This window comes from Schistocerca gregaria, chromosome 7 (assembly GCF_023897955.1).
Source record: "Schistocerca gregaria isolate iqSchGreg1 chromosome 7, iqSchGreg1.2, whole genome shotgun sequence".
NCBI lineage: Eukaryota > Metazoa > Arthropoda > Insecta > Orthoptera > Acrididae > Schistocerca > Schistocerca gregaria.
In genome coordinates this window covers 406505523-406526377 of record NC_064926.1, presented here as the reverse complement: position 1 = coordinate 406526377, position 20855 = coordinate 406505523, and the positions used below count along the sequence as shown (strand labels likewise).

Genomic DNA, 20855 nt, shown 5'->3' with positions numbered 1-20855 from the left:
GGTTCAACGATGACTTTGGGAGGCTACAGTCCGACAGAACTGAAGTTTCAGAACTGAAGTTTCTGAGATAGTTTAACTGTCAAATCAGAACTGCCTGCAATTTTTGAAACTTCCACCAGTGAAAAATAACTGGCTGTTTTCTAATTAACAAGAGCATTTTTAAGAGCACAGACATCTAATGTGGACGCTACAGCGAACCTGTACTCGTTAAATGCAACACAAAGATTCGCAAATTTCACTGACGTTCAAATGTGCGTGAAGTCCTAAGGGACCAAACTACTCAGCTCATCGGTCCGTAGACTTACACACTACTTAAACTAACTTAAACCAACCTTTGCTAAGTACAACACACACCCATGCCCTAGGGAGGACTCGAACCTCCGGCCGGAGGGGCCGCTCAGTCCGTGCATGACGCCTCAAACCGCGCGGCCACTCCGCACGGCTAAATTAAACTAATAAAATTACTAAAACACACACTGTAAGAAAACATACCACAAAAGAGGTTTTAAAACATATATCGTGACAAAAATAGACAAAAACCACACGAGTCTGAAATTGTGTGTGCCCGTTAATAGCACGGAAATGTGTGACATTCGATCATCCAAATCAGAGAAACATTTCAAACTATAAAATTTATCGCTGTATATACAAAACTAAGAAGAATTTTTGATATATTTTGAAATAAGATCATGTAAAATGACTGTAACACATATTTCTAGACGTAAAACTTGAATACTGAGCCTAAGAATTATTGCTCGAGCATTCAACATAGTTAATGTTAAAGCGCATTTATTACAAAATCAAGATTCATTCAACACACTAATAAGAAAATTAAGCTGTTCATAAATTTTGGTTGAGCGAGAGCATTCTGAGTTTCCAAAATTATGGGCGTTGAACGATTTCTTACAAAGCTATCTGTGGCTAGATGGTGGAGGCGATGGTCTGCCCACAAATATCAAAGCGCAAACGTTATATTCCTTGAGATGTGGGTCCAATTAGTTAGACGACTGCAGAACTTCTAGGTCTGCTTTCTAGGAAACCTGCACCCTGGGAGCAATCACTAACGTCGCCGCATTTCTATCGCATAAAACTGTTACTTTGGTCACTGTTACACATTCTGTGCATATACGTTCACACCAACCTAGATAATAATGTACAGAAGTCATCAGCTTGGTTTTTCGGCTTTGTCACACTATTTACTCTCCGACTATCGGCTATTTCCTTTCTCATGTTAGTTTTAGGTACATGTTGTATTTGTTGTACTATGAAGTTTTAACTGAAAAGCAAACGGCTTACATTCGCAAATTTCACTATTGTTCAAATGCGTGTGATTTACAGCAGATAGTTAGTTGGGTTGGGTTGTTTTGGAGGAGGAGACCAGACAGCGAGATCATCGGTCTCATCTGATTAGGGAATGAAGAGGAAGGAAGGCGGCCGTGCCCTTTCAAAGGAACCATCCCGGCATTTGCCTGGGGCGATTTAGGGAAATCACGAAAAACCTAAAACAGGATGGCCGGACGCGGGATTGAACCGTCGTCCTTCCGAATGCGAGTCCAGTGACAGCAGATAGTAATCTGTTTGTTGAATTTTTAAACCTTTGAGACGAGCAAGATATCATAATTTTTTGTATATTAAGGACAAGAATCTTCGCAGTAAAGTTTGCAAACAGTTTTTTACAGATTTTGAAGTTGAAGTTTCTTAACCCTTAACATATGTAAAATAAACTTAGTAATGATAGTAAACATGCAGGTCTGCAAGCTTTTCAAGCCATTGCCCCTGAAGTTAAATTTTCTCGCTTGTTCGCTCACATCGTATTTCTTCCAAACGATCGACTTTCAAACAACTTTTCTCGGATCTTCTTCAGGATAGTAGACCGAACACTCAGTCAAATGTGGACGCCACAAGATCCTGAAGAAGATTCCAGCAGAGAGGTCCAAACATCGATCGTTTAGAAGAAACATGACGCTTCCCAGCAACCCAGGAAATTTTATCTTCAATAATAAATACGTAGCATAGCAACTGCTAAATAAGATATAAACTGACAATGATTACGCTAGTGTGATTGCATGTTGTGGACGCGTGAGGCTACAAAATATGTACATAAACGGAGCATAGACGAATGGGGAATTAGTCTATCGAAGATACGGGTAGAAATTGAGGAAATGCACTGAACATTAGTGACCTCAACAAATGGCAGATTGTTGCGGCTCATCATCTGGGAACGAGCAGTGTCCGGATACGACCTCTTTTCAGGCGAACGGTTGCTCGAAACTTTCATCGCATCGTGGAAGCAGGCCTATGGAGGCACTTTTGAGGTCTAGGGGCTTGCATTGAACCAGTAACAGTAATCGAAGCTGTTGACTACGCGAACAATATTGCGGACCACCTGCATCCATTCATGCGAGTTCATATCTCGTTCACTAAATTAGACTGATATGAACGCATTGGTAGAACACATCTGGGATGCTATAGGGCACCGTTTCCATGCCCACAAACGCATGTTATACGAACTACATGACCTGTACGTAGATACCACAGAACACCTACCAAGAACTTGGCGAATTCATGCCATGTTATTGAGAATAAGCACTGAGAATGTTGCGCACCCGTTATCAAACGTGTGACATATATACCATTACACGTTTCAGGACTACGTTATCGCTTTATCAAGCGCTAAGAGTTCATGAGCCCACTCGAAGCGTAAAAGGTTGCGAAAGCATACTTGACCTGTCAGCAACAAATAATCCTGGACAAACAGCGATTATTGTGACGAACACACGGATTAGCTACTACGAGGAAGTTGCTGCTAGGCTGAATACCGTAACACCTACAAACATCAAAAAGAAACCCAAAGTATATCTATTTAAAAAAGCTGATAAAAATGCTCTTAACGCCTTTTTAAGAGACAGTCTTAACACCCTCCGATCTGATCATGTAAGTGTAGAAACGTTGTGGAATGTTTTCAAAGAGACAGAATAGACAGCAATTGAGAGGTATAGACTACATAAATTAATAGGTGATGGTACTGATTGCCCATGGTACACAAAAGGGTCAGATTGTTGTTGGACAAGCAACTTTAAAAGAACGCAAAATCCCCACGGTTGGCAGAGTTTTACGGAAGTTAGAAATATAGCGCGTACTGCAATGCGAGATGCTTTTAATGATTTCAAAATTCTTTCTCGAAATCTGGCAGAAAGTCAAAAGAGATTCTGGTCGTACACAAAGCAAGACGCAATCAATACTTTCACTGCGCGATAACAACGGTGAAGTCACTGATGACAGTGCCACTAAAGCAGAGTTATTAAACACGGTTTTCCGAAACTCCTACACCAAAGAAGACGAAGTAAACGTTCCTGAATTCCAATCGCCGGTTCTAGGCACTACAGTCTGGAACCGCGCGACCGCTACCGTCTCAGGTTCCAGTCCTGCCTCGGACGTGGATGTGTGTAATGTCCTTAAGATAGTTAGGTTTAAGTAGTTCTAAGATCTCGGGAACTGATGACCTTAGAAGTTAAGTCCCATAGTGCTCAGATCCATGTTTGAATTCCAATCAAGAACATCTACCAAGATGAGAAACATAGAAGTAGATGAAACTTCCTGGCAGACTAAAACTGTGTGCCCGACCGAGACTCGAACTCGGGACCTTTGCCTTTCGCGGGCAAGTGCTCTACCAACTGAGCTACCGAAGCACGACTCACGCCCGGTACCCACAGCTTTACTTCTGCCAGTACCTCTTCTCCTACCTTCCAAACTTTACAGAAGCTCTCCTGCGAACCATGCAGGACTAGCACTCCTGAAAGAAAGGATATTGCGGAGACATGGCTTAGCCACAGCCTGGGGGATGTTTCCAGAATGAGATTTTCACTCTGCAGCGGAGTGTGCGCTGATATGAAACTTCCTGGCAGACTAAAACTGTGTGCCCGACCGAGACTCGAACTCGGGACCTTTGCCTTTCGCGGGCAAGTGCTCTACCAACTGAGCTACCGAAGCACGACTCACGCCCGGTACCCACAGCTTTACTTCTGCCAGTACCTCGTCTCCTACCTTCCAAACTTTACAGAAGCTCTCCTGCGAACCATGCAGAACTAGCACTCCTGAAAGAAAGGATATTGCGGAGACATGGCTTAGCCACAGCCTGGGGGATGTTTCCAGAATGAGAAGGTAGGAGACGAGGTACTGGCAAAGGTCCCGAGTTCGAGTCTCGGTCGGGCACACAGTTTTAGTCTGCCAGGAAGTTTCATATCAGCGCACACTCCGCTGCAGAGTGAAAATCTCATTCTATAGAAGTAGATATCCTCGGTGTAACAAACCAGCTTAAATGACTTAATAAAGGCAAGGCCTCAGGTTCCTCTCACAGTATATTGATAAAATAGCTCCATATTTAGCAGTTACATACAACCACTCGCTCACAGAAAGATCCGCACCTAAAGACTGGAAAATTGCTGAAGTCACACCAATACCCAAAAAGGGAAGTAGGAATAATTCGCTAAATTACATGCCTATATCACTGACGTCGATTTGCAGTAGGGCTTTGGAACATATATTGTATTCAAACATTATGAAGTACCCCGAAGAAAACGATTTATTGACACATAGTCAGCACGGTTTCAGAAAATATCGTTCTTGTGCAACACGACTAGCTCTTTATACTCATGAAGTAATAAGTGCTATTGACAGGGTATGTCAAATTGATTCCATAATTTTAGATTTCCAGAAGGCTTTTGACACCGTTCCTCACAAGCGCCGTCTAACCAATCTACGTGCCTACGGAGTAACGCCTCAGTTGTGTGACTGGATTCGTGATTTCCTGTCACAAAGGTCACAGTTTGTAGTAATAGACGGAAAATCATCGAGTAAAACAGAAGTAATATCCGGCGTTCCCCAAGGAAGTGTAATAGGATCTCTATTGTTCCTTATCTACATTAACGACATTGGAGACAATCTGAGTAGCCGTCTTAGATTGTTTGCAGATGATGCTGTCGTTTACCGTCTTGTAAAGTCATCAGATGATGAAAAGACTTGCAAAATGATTTAGATAAGATATCTGCATGGTTCGAAAAGTGGCAACTGACCCTGAATAAAGAAAAGTGTGAAGTTATTCACACGAGTACTAAACGAAATGAGCTAAATTTCGAATACGCGATAAGTCACACAGATCTGAAGGCTGTAAATTCAGCTAAATACTCAGGGATTACAATTACAAATAACCTAAATTTGTACTATCACATAGGCAATATTGTGGGTAAAGCAAACCAAAGGCTGCGATTCATTGGCAGAACACTGAGAAGGTGCAACAGGTCTACCAAAGAGACTGCTTACACTATGCTTGTCCGCCCTATTCTGGAGTACTGCTGTGTGGTGTGGGATCCGCATCAAGTGGGACTGACTGATGATATCGGAAAAGTTCAAAGAAGGGCAGCTCGTTTTGTATTATCGCGAAATAGGGGAGATAGTGTCACAGACATGATACGTGAATCGGAGTGGCAATCAGTAAAACAAAGGCGTTTTTCGTTGCGACGGGATCTTCTCATGAGATTTCAATCACAAATTTTCTCCTCTGATTACGAAAACATTCTGTTGGCACCCACCTACATAGGAAGAAATGATCATCACGATAAAATAAGAGAAATAAGGGCTCGCACAGAAAAATGTAAGTGCTCCTTATTCCCAAGTGCCGTTCGAGAGTGGAACGGTAGAGAGACAGCTTGAAGGAGGTTCATTGAACCCTCTGCCAGGCACTTCATTCTGAATAGCAGAGTAATCACGTAGGTGTATATGTAGATGAAACACGGAAACAAACCAATAATACATCGCAATGTTACACTTAATGCCTACCAAGAAATATTTACTTCGACCCGTAGTATAATACTTCCGCCTCCGTAGCTGAGCGGTAAGCGTAGACGGCTGCCTTGCAGAGGACCCGCGTTCGACCACCGGCACTGTCAAAGAATTTTCCTTAATTGGAGGACTGGTACACGGTGCATTCAATCTCGCGATGCCAATTCAGCAACTAATTGACCGAGTAGTAGCGTCCTCACGGCCTGGAACGTCTACAAAGCAGCCACAAGAGGGCTGTGCTGGCCAAATACCCTTCCAAACAACATCCAGGCAGAGGATGACAGGGCGGCCGGAAGATATCCATTGGGCCTTCACGGCCTGGCGAGGAGCTCCTTTTGTAGACTTAAAGCTTCTGTACCAAGAGGAAACGTCAGAAGCGAGCAGCAAACATGTGTCGAACAGATAACCTAGACACTATACGTGGACTCTGAATGTGATACACGGATGAGGCCTTCAGGATACCTAATCTCGAGCTACATATCAAGAAAGACCTTTCAAGTAAATAACTACGGCTTATACTAGTAAAATCATAGACTAGCTCCTCTCCTGCTACTGTCTAATTTCGATGTCATCTACTTCTTTTGTTTCATCTCTTTTGCAGGTAGGGTCGGCATCACACTGAGCACCACCTGGTACGAACCTATGGACGACAAGGAGGAGACGCTGGCAGCACAGGAGCGAATGTTCCAGTTTGAGGTAGATTAGGAAACTTCCGATTTTCTTACGTTGCTCGTCGGCGTCTACAGAGTACTAATGACCTGTCAAGAATGTTGGTCACATCTGTGATGCGAACTGTGACTATATCTTTGTTCTTAAATATTTTCTCTAGAAAAAGGGAAAATGGCATGTAGTAATTATAGGGCCTGTGCCCTACTAATCTGAAATCATACAGCCAATATCATGGAGAATATCTGTGCTGACAGTATTTACTGGAAATTTGCCGTTACTGTACAGTAGAGGCTGCTCATAAACACTTCTGTGACCTGAATTCAAATGCTGATGAAGCATATGCAATGTTTATCACACCGGAGTAATAGATCTTAAACATATAAAGAAAACAAGAATGCAGATAAACCTGGGACTGTTTAAAAGCAGAGAGTGTAAAGCAAACCGTTGTTGGGAGTCACAGTCACAAAGTTACAGCATCTCACGTAGACTATTCCAGCAAGCGGTTTTCGCAACGAAACAGGTGAATATTCTCTAGCTGCCTACATATCACTCACTCACGGCATTACGAAGTTGACGCTTCCTCCATGAATGGAACTGGCGTGCACTGTTTCCACTGCAATACCGATACCCAGCTCATTGGGGCAAGAAACCAATCGAAAAGCAGCAACTGTAACGAGCCGTCGGAGACCGTGAGAACTTCATAGCAGCATAGAGTATATTCCATAGCAACTCCTGAAATTTTGTAGATGGAGTTCTGGCTAACCTTTTACAGGGTGGGCGAGTAGTTCCCGTATCCTTGTAACCCCTATTCAGGATCAGCTGATATTGTACAGGTTGGTAGCTATGTTACTTTTTATCAGTTGTTCGAATCAGTTACTGGGATTCTTGTTTATATGTCCTCACAGCAGCAGTCGAGTTTTAATTTGTAGCCATGGTAGATATGAGCTGTCATGGTTAAACTACTGAGGAACGCTAAGTGACAAGCGCGTGGGTGTACGAACAACACGCAGGGCAGACAATGAGAGAGGTTATAGGAGCATTCTAGGAAAAATATAATGAGGTAACGGGTTTGGAAAGACGTGCTTTTGCTTCCGGCTGTGCTAAAGACAGGCCTCGAAGGGGAACGAAGAAGACACGAGAAGAAACATGTCCTGGAATCTCTGCTTCGATTGAACACTCGCCTTCGAAGTCGACGCGTAAAAGTGTTTCGGAACTTGGTATACCGAGGACAGCAGTGTGAGGCGACATGTAAAGGACCGTAAGTCAGACATTTTCGACCAAAGTTCGTAAACGAGTTATTGCCTTCAGTGCGGAATGAACGCCTTTTAGCAAGCTGCGCTGTTTTTGAGTCAATTTCCAAACGCAGTGATTCGTGCCAAGGTTATGTTTTCAGAAGAATTTGCCATTTTTCCCAACTCACTTTCAAGAAATATTGTCGTCTGGGCCAAACAGAGCGTTCAGGCACAGTCGGGATAGAAGGTACTCGCCTCACATAATGGTGTGGGTAGCGATGTTATCGTAGCATCTGACTGGACGGTACGTTTTTGAAGGGAATGTCAATGACGCTAGTTATTTACAGGTGCTACAAGCACGGTCAGTACCTCAGCTGAAGGTAAGGGGTCTCACATAACGAATATGGTTGAGGAAAAACGGGGTGACTTCTCACTACACCCATGCAGTACGCAAGTTCGTAAATGAGAGATGGGTAGGTCGAAGTTGCAGCTCCCTTGATATGGCCACCATAACTCCTGACCGCACCACACCTGACAACTCGTTATGGGGAATCATAAAGGGTCATGTGTGTGCATTTCGTTAGGTTACATACGAAGAACTGTGCAATTCTGTTGAGAATGCATTTCGGACTATAGCGTCGGACATGTTCAAAAATATGTCAAGAAGACTGTGGAGGCTATGGAAAAGTGTTTGTAGCGTGACGGGGAGCATACCGATGCAATGGACACTCATTACGTAAGTAAGTACTTGTGCTAAAACAAATCAAATCAAATAGCATTTGATACTAGAGGGTACGGGAACTTATCGCACACCCTGTGTAGTTTAAAGATATCGTTTGTCGGACACTTGAAAGTTGTCGGGGTAGTATAGACACCTAATAGGTCATCATTACAACAAGCGTCCTTTATTGGACTTGCACTGTTATCACCATGACGTACATTATGTAATGCTGAATTCACTATTAGGTAATATGGTAGGTGGACTCACCAGTATAAAGGGAGACCGGGAATACTGTGTTGTACTGTGATTTGCACAGCACTAATTAACCACTTATGATGTATGCAGCTCCATTTGGGGATGTGCAGCGTTACGCATCATAAGCAACGCTCCACGATAGACACGCAATGCAAACCTTCACAAAGAATACCGCCTTGAGACTCTCACGCAGATATTCAATAAACTTGCCGCACGACTGTACAAGAAAACGAAACATTCGAACAAGATTTTCATCCCTAACCTGCATAGCTACGATCACAGCCATAGGTGCAAACACATCCAACCAAAAACACAGCTACTAAGGGACAGTTTACCGCTTATGGAACAAACAAACATGACAAATACTCGTTAATCCTCTAACATTCTGCGTGGTGTCTGTTTGTTCTATATCGTTTCTCCCTACCATTTTCGCGCAAAGACGCTCTGAGCGTGTTTTTTAGGGAATTTACTAGTTTGAACCTGGGACCTGTTGCTGGTAAGGAGACGTCAGACCACACATGACATGTAGAGTTCAGAAGAGTTCAGTAAGACTAACGATGATATAACCAAATACTTAATTATTTCAGCGTCAGTTCCACTGCACTCCCTGTAAAACAATCTTAATACTAACTAAATTTAGTGCAAGGGGTTCAAGGCTTTCCTATTTCTAGTTAGCTGGAAAAATAACGTCGAAAAAGCAGTTAAGTTTACCACTGGAAATTTTATTCTAATCACAAAACATTGTTTATAAATTGCACTATTGATAAAAGGAAATGTTTCAGTACAGGATGGTAAAAACCAACTGCGTTCAACAAAAATGTGAACGAATATTCCCTGAATGGGTTTCCAAGTTGTACAATGGATCGAAGGATGACCTATGCCATATCACATCTTTAATCTAGGTTTAAATTAAGTTTCACAAAAGAGCAAACTATCAAAATGGTCTACAGTGACCCTCAATTATCTTTAATAACTTATCTAACTTGTCGTAAATTACAGTGGCTGATGTGGCTTCTCAATAACTATATAACAGAAAAATCATCGCGTTTCAGATTTTTACTTTAGCTGGCAAATGTGAACACGAAGAGCTTTAATTGACGATCTACAGTAGTGTGACGCAAAAAGGGGGTGTAACAGATGAGACTTCTGAAGTTCTGAGTGAAGCTTTATGGTCTGTTATGCGGCATCACGTGCGTTCATTACCTTATTGGTGTTCGTCAGGGGGCGGCGGACAGCACGGCTCCGCTAACCACACTGTCTCGGAAGCAACTCTCCCCTAACTTCTCCTTACTACAATTTACCGAAGTTGGTTTAAGAAAAACTATCTGGCCATGTTTTCATCTGACCAATCAGGGTCTCAATGTTGACCTTAAGCTCCGCCTACAAAAATTCTGTCTATCCAATGAGAAACGTTATACTTTTGGTGGTGGGGCAATGTTTTTAAAGTTTGCAACGTAACAGAGACGCGAAAAAGTCTCACGCTAAAACTTGCAGCTGGTATCGTAAGATCTATACTGTACTTCTGGTAGGCTCTATCTTTTAACATGGGCTGGGGGGTGGTCCTGACGTAACAGAGACGCGAAAAAGTCTCACGCTAAAACTTGCGGCTGGGGTGTCCCTTTTAGTGTTATCGTAAGATCTATACTGTTCTTCTGGAGGGCTCTAGCTTTCAACATGGGCTGGAGGGGGGGTGGTCCTAGCGGTTAGCTGACGACGTGGGTGTCCAGTCCGTCCCTTATCTTAGGGCCTTCTAGCTTAACACGGTTCTGCTCTCGGCTTCTGTTCTTGTTTCTCCCTTCAGAACTCCATCTGTCTCACAGTGGGAAGGTGTGACATTCATTTAGGCATTCTTGTGTTAGTCTGTGGTATTCCATTTGCTCGCTCGTTAGTCGTATCACTTTGGTTAATTTAATGTCTCGATTTATTCAGAGCTATGTGACATACTACTGGATTTGCTTATCATGTCAGGGTTTTCATGGAAGGTGTTGGATTTGCCTGACACCTTACAACCTCTGCAGCACAGCAAAATTAACTGGAAACGCCAGGTGTAAACTAGCCGACTAACAGGCATCGCAGGGAAGCCGAATTGTGCACTAAACACAAACAAACTCAACCAAAACCCTTACACAGTAATCGATTTATGACGAATCGACCACTTATATAACAATCTTGTCATGTTATAGGTATAGACGATGAAGCTGGCCCAGCAGACTTCTCATGCGCGCAGTACCCTCCTCTAAAGAACTGACGATCTTTCTGACGACCTAAGCTGTGATAACAGTACCGAAAACTGCACGATACCCAAAACTAACAACTATTACTCTCGCATGACCTGTTGCACATAGCAAGAAACCACTACTGCTCTTACTACACGACCAGATTATCGCAGAGGTTCCTTTTTCTCCTTGTTTCTTGTCTTGGAACTTCTTTTCCTCCGCCCTTGAAAGCGCTGCCTTTCGTTCGCTTTTCATCCACTATCTTCTCAATGCGTCCATGTTAGTGGGTAATCCTACTCAGACCTACAGATAACATCACGGACCCAGATCCCGTGAAGTACTCGATTAGTAACTAACAAATACAGAGAAGACAGTAGATCTTTTGTGATGGTCACGACGTCGATGTGGGCGTGGGAGACTCAACCACTTTACTGTATTCTCGGTAGAGAAGCAATAACAACCGAAAGCGTCGGTCAGGTGTTCTCGGTGATTTCGAATGTGGACTAATCATTGAATGCCACACGAGTAAGAAATCCATCAGGCAATTTAGCCCTTCAAAATCTGCCCAACGGGTCTGTTGACGATGTGACTGGGAACTGCTAACGCGAAGGAGCAACCACAGCCAAATCAAAACCAGGCAGGCCCCATGTATTGATGGACAGTCAGGGATCGTCGAGCATTGTAGAAGACGGCTGTACAAAACTGCACATAAACTGTGCAATTAACTATTCGTGTGTTCTAAAGTGCGACCAGCAGTCCAACCTGCATAATGGCTGCGCGTAGGTAGTCAAGGAGAATGGGGTGCAGTTGTCGTGCACTTCCTCATCAGTCAGACATTTTAGCAGTCAATGCTAAGCAAGCGACGCCACTGGACCGTGGAGGACTGGAAACGAATGATCTGGAGCAGTGAGTCACGCTGTACCGTGCAGCAATGTGACGGAAGGGTTTGGTTCTGGCGAATGCCTACTGAACGTGAAAAGTAATGTGCTGTACACGACACCACTGGAAAGAGAAATATCTCATAAAACACAGAATTCCTTAAACAAGGACAACGATTAGCAACATTAACTACAAATAAGTAATGTATATGTTAGCAGATAGTTGGAAATGAATACATGCTTTATAAAATTCCTACACGTCTTCGATAATAAACTGAAAACCAAAAGTCTTTTTACAACCCCATTCTATCGACGTACAGCCATGTAAACTACATACCCTTTTGTTCACTTTTGCGCTCTATGCTGCCATATGATAGGCAACCACCTTCTTCAGCCGTGTCCTGAGCAATTGGCACACTGTTAATCTGTTACAGCTGGGGCTGTACGCCAACCCAATCCTCGTGGACGGCGACTACCCGGCGGTGGTGCGGGAACGTGTGGACAACAACAGCAGAGCTGAGGGGCGACCCAGGTCTCGGCTGCCCAGCTTCACAGAGGAGGAGAAGCGGATGATCAACGGTCAGTACAACAACAGAAGGGGCCTGAATTCTCATATTTTCTGTTTATCACTCCTGCTGTCCCCTGAGGCTAAAAATTAGTCTATTAATCCTTGATAGAATGTTTCACCCAATAATTTAAGTATCACTTCCACATCTGTAGTACGACCTCCTGTTCCGGTTGCCAGCAAATTTAAAATCTGCCGTCGGCACTACAGTCATTAGGGGAGGGCGTACCACACAATGTACCCTGAATTGACGAAACGATGTACGATGCATGTTTCTAAAGTAAGTGTAATGTTTTTGTTTGTTGAGGGTTGACAGCAATAGGTGTTAAATGGGAATCTGCTGACCAAAGCGAACATGGCACGAACACCATGGTACCTACGCTCAGTTTTTGTGTCCAGTTACGTGAAAGATGTCAGTAAGATATCGTTTCAAGTGCCAGTCACGTGCCGTGATGGTTCCTACTCTTGGAAGAAATAACACTTTGGTAGTGTCCTCCTGAGGCAGAAATTTGTTACAAATTGGGTTCCTTTCGGAGTATGCTGATGCATTAGCTTCATACTCATCAATCAATCACAACCGTTTGCTAGACGAAAGATCCTTACTCAAAGACTTCCAAGTTGCACAGGTCACACCAATATTCAAGAAAGGTAGTAGGAGTAATTCACTAAATTACAGGGCCATATCGTTAACGTCGATATTCAGCAGGATTTTAGAACGTATATTCTCTTTGAGCATTATGAAATATCTCGAAGGAAACGGTCTATTGACGCACAGTCAACATGGGGTTAGAAAACCGTTCCTGTGAAACACAACTAGCTCTTTATTGAAGTGCGTTTTATTGACAAGGCATTTCAGATCGATTCCGTATTCCTGGATTTCCGGAAGGCTTTTGACACTGTACCACACAAGCGGCTCGTAGTGAAATTGCGTGCTTATGGATTATCGTCTCAGTTATGTGACTTGATATGCGATTTCCTGTCAGAGACGCCACAGTACATAGTAAATGACGGAAAGTCATCGAGTATAATCGAAGTTATTTCTGGCGTTCCCCAAGGTATTGTTATAAGCCCTTTCCTGTTCCGGCCGGGGTGGCCGAACGTTTCTAGGCGCTACAGTCTGGAACTGCGAGACCGCTACGGTCGGAGGTTCGAATCCTGCCTCGGGCATGGATGTGTGTGATGTCCTTAGGTTAGTTAGGTTCAAGCAGTTCTAAGTTCTAGGGGACTAATGACCTCAGAAGTTAAGTCCCATAGTGCTGAGAGCTTTTTTTTATCTATATAAACAATTTGGGAGACAATCTGAGCAGCCGTCTTCGGTTGTTTGCAGATGACGCTGTCGTTTGTCAACTAATAAAGTCATCAGTAGATCAAAACAAACTGAAAAACGATTTAGAAAAAAATATCTGAATTGTGCGAAAAAAGGCAGTTGACCCCAAATAACGAAAAGTGTGAGGTCATACAAATGAGTGCTAAAAGGAATTCGTTAAACTTCGGTTACGCGATAAATCAGTGAAATCTAAAGGCCGTAAATTCGACTGAATACCTACGTATTACAATTACGAACAAGTTATATTTGAAAGAATACATTAAAAATGTTTTGGGGAAGGCTAACCAAAGGCTGCGTTTTATTAGCAAGACACTTAGAAAATGTAACAGACCTACTAAGGAGACTTCCTCCACTACGTTTGTCCGTCCTCTTTTAGAATACTGCTACGCGGTGTGGGATCCTACCCAGATACGACTGATGGAGTAGATCGAAAAAGTTCAAAGAAAGGGAGCACGTTTTGTATTATCGCGAAATATGGGAGAGAGTTGCACAGAAATTATACAGGATTTGGGCTGGAAATTATTAAAACAAAGGCGGTTTTCGTTGCGACGGAATCTTCTCACTAAATTCCAATCACCAACTTTCTCCTCCGAATGCGAAAATATTTTGTTGACACCGACCTACATAGGGCGGAACGCTCACCACGATAAAATAAGGGAAATCAGAGCCCGTACGGAAAGATATAGGTGTTCATTCTTTCCGTGCGCTATACGAGATTAGAATAATAGAGAAGTATGAAGATTATTCGATGAACCCTCTGCCAGCTACTTAAATATGATTTGCAGAGTACCCATGTAGATGTAGATGTAGATACAAGACCATTAGGAGCTTCTGTGTCAAATCTGAGCTAGTGTGTGAGTGAAATGTCTTTCTCGGCCACTCATAGTAAAACCGGGCGATTTTAACGCTGGGAGTAGCGGTTTTAGTCTACATATCATAGGCTTCAAGAGAAGGCGTGGAATGTGGGACAAAAGGAATTTGATGATCTCCTCATCGTGTGAAACGTCCACGGTAGCACTGGCTAAAATTTTGGTGCCAAATTATCATGATTACCTTACCTCTCGGAAAAGAACCGAAGAGTTTGAGATGTGTTCCGTAGAAGTATACTGAAAATTAGATTGAGCGAAACTAAATGAGGGAATTCTCCACAGAATCGGCGAGGAAACAAATGCTTGGAAAAGTTTGACAAGAAAAAGGATCCGTATGATAGGGCATGTTTACGAAATGAAGAAATAAGTTCCACAGAACCTGAAGGAGCTGTAGAGGGAAATCAGTGGGGGAAGATATAACTTTGAGTATATACAACAAATAATTGAGTATTTGGGTGTAAGAGTTTAAGACGAAGATGTACACGTAGGTGAGGATGTTGTGGCAGGCCGCATCAAACCAGTCAGACTGATAACCCTACGCACAAGAAATAAATAAATAAGAATAAACTTGGGGAATCGAGGGCTCAAAAATTTATAATATGGTGGGCACTGAGGAATAAACTTCTGAGAACGTACATTTGGAATACAGCATTGTTTGTTGGTGGAACGCGGATGGCGGGAAATTCGGACCAAAAGACAACTGAAGAATCTGAGATGTTTAAAAATAGATAGATCGACATAGAAAAAAATGATTCTGCGCAGAATTGGAGAGAAAAGCAATAAGTGGAATATAGTGATAAGAAGAAGGGACAAGATGATTGGACATCTGGTAAGATACCGGGGAATATCTTCCATGGTACTAGAGGGATCTGCAGAGGCTAAAAACTATAGAGGCAGACAGAGATTGGAATAGATCTAGGAGAAATACACTCTTGGAAATTGAAATAAGAACACCGTGAATTCATTGTCCCTGGAAGGGGAAACTTTATTGACACATTCCTGGGGTCAGATACATCACCTGATCACACTGACAGAACCACAGGCACATAGACACAGGCAACAGAGCATGCACAATGTCGGCACTAGTACAGTGTATATCCACCTTTCGCAGCAATGCAGGCTGCTATTCTCCCATGGAGACGATCGTAGAGATGCTGGATGTAGTCCTGTGGAACGGCTTGCCATGCCATTTCCACCTGGCGCCTCAGTTGGACCAGCGTTCGTGCTGGACGTGCAGACCGCGTGAGACGACGCTTCATCCAGTCCCAAACATGCTCAATGGGGGACAGATCCGGAGATCTTGCTGGCCAGGGTAGTTGACTTACACCTTCTAGAGCACGTTGGGTGGCACGGGATACATGCGGACGTGCATTGTCCTGTTGGAACAGCAAGTTCCCTTGCCGGTCTAGGAATGGTAGAACGATGGGTTCGATGATGGTTTGGATGTACCGTGCACTATTCAGTGTTCCCTCGACGATCACCAGAGGTGTACGGCCAGTGTAGGAGATCGCTCCCCACACCATGATGCCGAGTGTTGGCTCTGTGTGCCTCGGTCGTATGCAGTCCTGATTGTGGCGCTCACCTGCACGGCGCCAAACACGCATACGACCATCATTGGCACCAAGGCAGAAGCGACTCTCATCGCTGAAGACGACAGGTCTCCATTCGTCCCTCCATTCACGCCTGTCGCGACACCACTGGAGGCGGGCTGCACGATGTTGGGGCATGAGCGGAAGACGGCCTAACGGTGTGCGGGACCGTAGCCCAGCTTCATGTAGACGGTTGCGAATGGTCTTCGCCGATACCCCAGGAGCAACAGCGTCCCTAATTTTCTGGGAAGTGGTGGTGCGGTCCCCTACGGCACTGCGTAGGATCCTACGGTCTTGGCGTGCATCCGTGCGTCGCTGCGGTCCGGTCCCAGGTCGACGGGCACGTGCACCTTCCGCCGACCACTGGCGACAACATCGATGTACTGTGGAGACCTCACGCCCCACGTGTTGAGCAATTCGGCGGTACGTCCACCCGGCCTCCCGCATGCCCACTATACGCCCTCGCTCAAAGTCCGTCAACTGCACATACGGTTCACGTCCACGCTGTCACGCCATGCTACCAGTGTTAAAGACTGCGATGGAGCTCCGTATGCCACGGCAAACTGGCTGACACTGACGGCGGCGGTGCACAAATGCTGCGCAGCTAGCGCCATTCGACGGCCAACACAGCGGTTCCTGGTGTATCCGCTGTGCCGTGCGTGTGATCATTGCTTGTACAGCCCTCTCGCAGTGTCCGGAGCAAGTATGGTGGGTCTGACACACCGGTGTCAATGTGTTCTTTTTTCCATTTCCAGGAGTGTATTAGCAACACCAGCCACACTAGACGTCCCCTCGTCTCACCTGCTAATGAGGCGAGCGACAGACTGCGTGAGTGGACTGCAGGTGCTCGAGGACCCCAGCGAGCCAATAAAGTCACGAGTTTATGTGCTTGGTTTTCAGGTTCTCGAAATTTGTTATTTCGTTAACGTGTGTCGACTACTGTCGTGTTACACAAACCCATTATGAGTCAGGTTACACGTTTATTCATTTTAGAAGCACTAAATCTAATGACATTCTCCTTACTTTATTGTTTAATGAAATCGCCATGCCTCTGCTTAATTCCGCATTAGTTTGTCATCTAGCAGACTGACGAATCAACAGAGAATATGAAACAGGGTAACAGCTACACCGCAAGTACAAAGGGTTGATATCATTGTAATTATAGCGTCATCCCCAACCTGGACAACGTTTTGAATTACCGCCAACATTTTTCACTGTAACCACTGAAATTCTATCGATACTCATAATTCAAAGAATAATGTTATGGGATGCTCAACTACTGGTACAGTTAGGTATGAGGTGTTGCTCTGATTGTCATAGTCGCACGTAATTTGTCGGAGAATGATTAACAGGAGCCAAAATTGTTATGATCTATGTTAGTAGAATACAATTATTATTTTATATGAAACATATACTTTGATTATTTTAATTATTGTAGCAAGCACAAAGGAGCATTCCATTCTTTCAGGAATTACTATCCAGTACCTTCAGAACGGGATGAATAACGAATTTTCCTTAACAGAACCAATTTAGTCTGAACCCTCCTGTTTACAGTTATAAATACATATATTTGTATCTTTCACAGTGTAATAATAAATGACCATGTATCGAGCCAAAGTTGCTTTTACAGAAGAGTATCTCAAAATTTGTCGTGTCTGTCACAGGATCTGCGGATTTTTTTGGATTGAATTCGTACACAACACTAATGGTGTCATCTCAAGAGTACGGTATCTCTCCATCAATGCAGCACGACACCGGAGTCTTCAGGATGCCCAACTACACCTACCCTGTCAGCGCCGCCTTCTGGCTCACGGTACGTTTACATGCAGACTCTATCCCATATGCACAGCAAGGGAACTTCGAGTCTGTCCTTCAACTCCTTATAATCTGAGCGTCACAATTTTACAGATGAGCTGTATGATATTCTTTTCTTATGAACTCATAGCATTCACCATACGCGGTGATGGTTCACTGTTGTCTTCTCAATAAGAAAAAGTAGGATCTGAACGTGAATAAATTGTTCTCATATATTCTGTCTATGAAACGTGACACGTTGCAAAAGCTGTTATTGAGAATTATCGGTAGTGCACCGTCTCTTCTTTAGTATTCTAAGACAACACGAACTTGCGGAGGTTTCTCTTTTAGCAAGAAAGGACTGCAGATTTACAGCCTTACGTACAAAACAAAAGAAAGAGTTGTATGAAATTGTTGGCTAGTGGCCCCGTCGGGTAGATTGGGGTAGACTGTGTGACAAATTTGAGAAAGATTTCTTCTTCCATAAAAAATGAGAATGATTTCTGTTTTATGTGTATCTGTTGACAATACGTGACTGTGATAGAAGTGAGCAATGTGTGATATGTTTGTGTTGATGAGACAATTCAGAGACCGACACTCAGTGCCGGCATATTGCCTACTAGTTCCAAATGGGCCAAGAGGACCGTCGAGCTCAACGTCTCAATCCAACACATGTGTTAGTAATGACGGTGCCACATGCCCTGCCTCCATTGGACACTGTAGGGAAGGTTGGAGTTTGAGCTAGGACATTTGCACAAAGTCCAATAAGCAGGAGCTTCGTTCTGTCACGTCTCCATCCTCTACCGCACTAATACTGGTTTTAGCACTTTGTTCCGAAAATAGTTTCTACAGACTGTAGCTGCTCTCGTCTCTTTTACAAGGTACAACTTATGTAAATAAATAGTATACTGTCAATTCGAAGAACTAATTTATGGCGTATGAAAAATCTCTTCATACGTAATAATTAAATGAAAATGGTTTATCATTCGAGTGGTAAGCTTTAATCGCCCATTTACGAACAATAATTATGCATTTCCTGAACTATTGGTCACAAAACTTAATTCTACTCTACTTCTACTTTCGTACCTTAAAATGTGTCCCATATTAAATATTTAGTTATAGTAATCAAGCGTAAAAGCGTGGGAATGCTGCTATGAAACGCTGGATACCAATAAAATAACACCAATTTTGAACATCAGGCAAAGGAATAAAAAATTTACAAACAGGCTTGAGTCAAGAGGCTTAGCATATTTCTGCAGTACGTAGCCATGTCACTGGTAACTGTGCGAGGAGCTCGTCTTGTAAAAGATGACAGTCACGGCTGGTTCCTACAGGACTCCCAAGCATGTGTCGGTAGACCAGAAACACCCAGCGGACTAATCTGAATGACGAAACAAAAAGGTCTGCACAGTCTCGAGGTCCAGAAACAGTTGCTCAGTCGCTACCTGCGTGTCTCGGTGGTCACCGCTACTACAGGTTCTTTGAAGAGCTGCAACAGCATGCGAGCAGGTTCCCCACAGGACGGGAGCCTCTCTCGTCATTGGTCTCCTTGATGCTTACTGCATCTTCTCAGGTCTTGTTAGGCCCCTTTGCCAGATTATTCCTTGGAGTCAGTAGGTGTTATAAGGCGATGTTTTCTTGCGTGTATTGTGTAAAATATGCACGTGCCTGTGTGTGTGTGTGTGTGTGTGTGTGTGTGTGTGTGGGTGTGTGAGTGTGTGTGTGCGTGTGCGCGCACAAGTGTAGTAGCAGTATTGCATTACATTGTCTAAATTTGTAGGCACCCTTTTCACACAGTTAGGAACTATCTTTAACATTATAAACACTGTTCGGTTATGCAATTTCCACAGGCTCCCACTGCTAAAAGCATTAATTAGTGGTTGTTCTCTCTTTCTCAAATATGTATTGCTTCATCTAAATTGCGAACGTTGCAGTCAACTACTGCTTCGACACCTCTACATTTCTTTATCTGAATTATATAGTATGAACCTTTCTGAGCCGCTAGCTACAAATTGTTTGCTGTGTTCGTGTTCTACACCCATTCTGTCATCTGATGGGCTCCATCTGGACACTTGATCAGTATGTTTTCCATTGCAACAGATATCAGTTCTTGAACCACCCACGTTTTTTGTTAATTACAACGTTTCCTAATAAAATGAATTAAGTTTCTCATTTTTTTAATTGAGAAACTCGCCGCTTTCCTAATTTTCAAGGTTTACCTCTCTGGAAATACAGCCCTTGCAGACATTATATTCAGCTTCCAATGATGTTATCATTTGTGATGAATGAAGCTATGTTCTAAATTTTCATAAAAGATCTACGAAAAAACGATCTGACCAAAAGAAAAATCAGACTTTTCCCTATTCGATATTAAATGTTTCACTCAGTTCCTTCTGTTTGGTTTCATCTATCTCACCACATTAATTTAACGAATTCGGTCATCAGCAAAACCACATGCCTTAAGTTAAATGTCATTGCACGCAGAGAAAATCGGTGAGTGGATTGCCATAACGCGAGCGTGAATTATAAGGACAATCTTTTTTGATACAACCATCACTTCCTATGTCTATTGTTACCAGATAATTTATTCCATTATTGTCCTGCTGAATGAAAACTACATCAGGCATTTCTTTTCCCAACAAGGCAAGGCTACCGCTCACACGACACACCAGTCGCTATGTCTTTTGGGTTAAAACTTTGGAGAGAGTGTAATTACCAAAGGCCTCTGGTCTGCGCACTCGCAGGATCTGTCTCCGAGTGACTATTTTCTTTCGGGTGCAACTAAAACATTTTTATATCAAAGTAACCCAAGACAATAGATAAACTGAAGACAGTGATAATTGGTTAAAAGCATTCGATTACACGTGAAATATTGGTAAAGGTGTTCGCAGATAAATGTAAA

At 43.3% G+C, this 20855-nt stretch overlaps 1 protein-coding gene across 1 annotated transcript in view; it reads left to right on the top strand.

Annotated features, from left to right (window-relative positions):
* The window catches only part of LOC126281475 (myrosinase 1-like), a 68564-nt gene that overhangs the window by 35523 nt on the left and 12186 nt on the right, over positions 1-20855 (top strand). The window contains exons 6-8 of the mRNA XM_049980471.1: positions 6440-6534; positions 12244-12388; positions 17824-17972. Coding sequence (XP_049836428.1) covers positions 6440-6534; positions 12244-12388; positions 17824-17972 — 389 coding nt within the window. The remainder of the gene's footprint in view (positions 1-6439; positions 6535-12243; positions 12389-17823; positions 17973-20855) is intronic.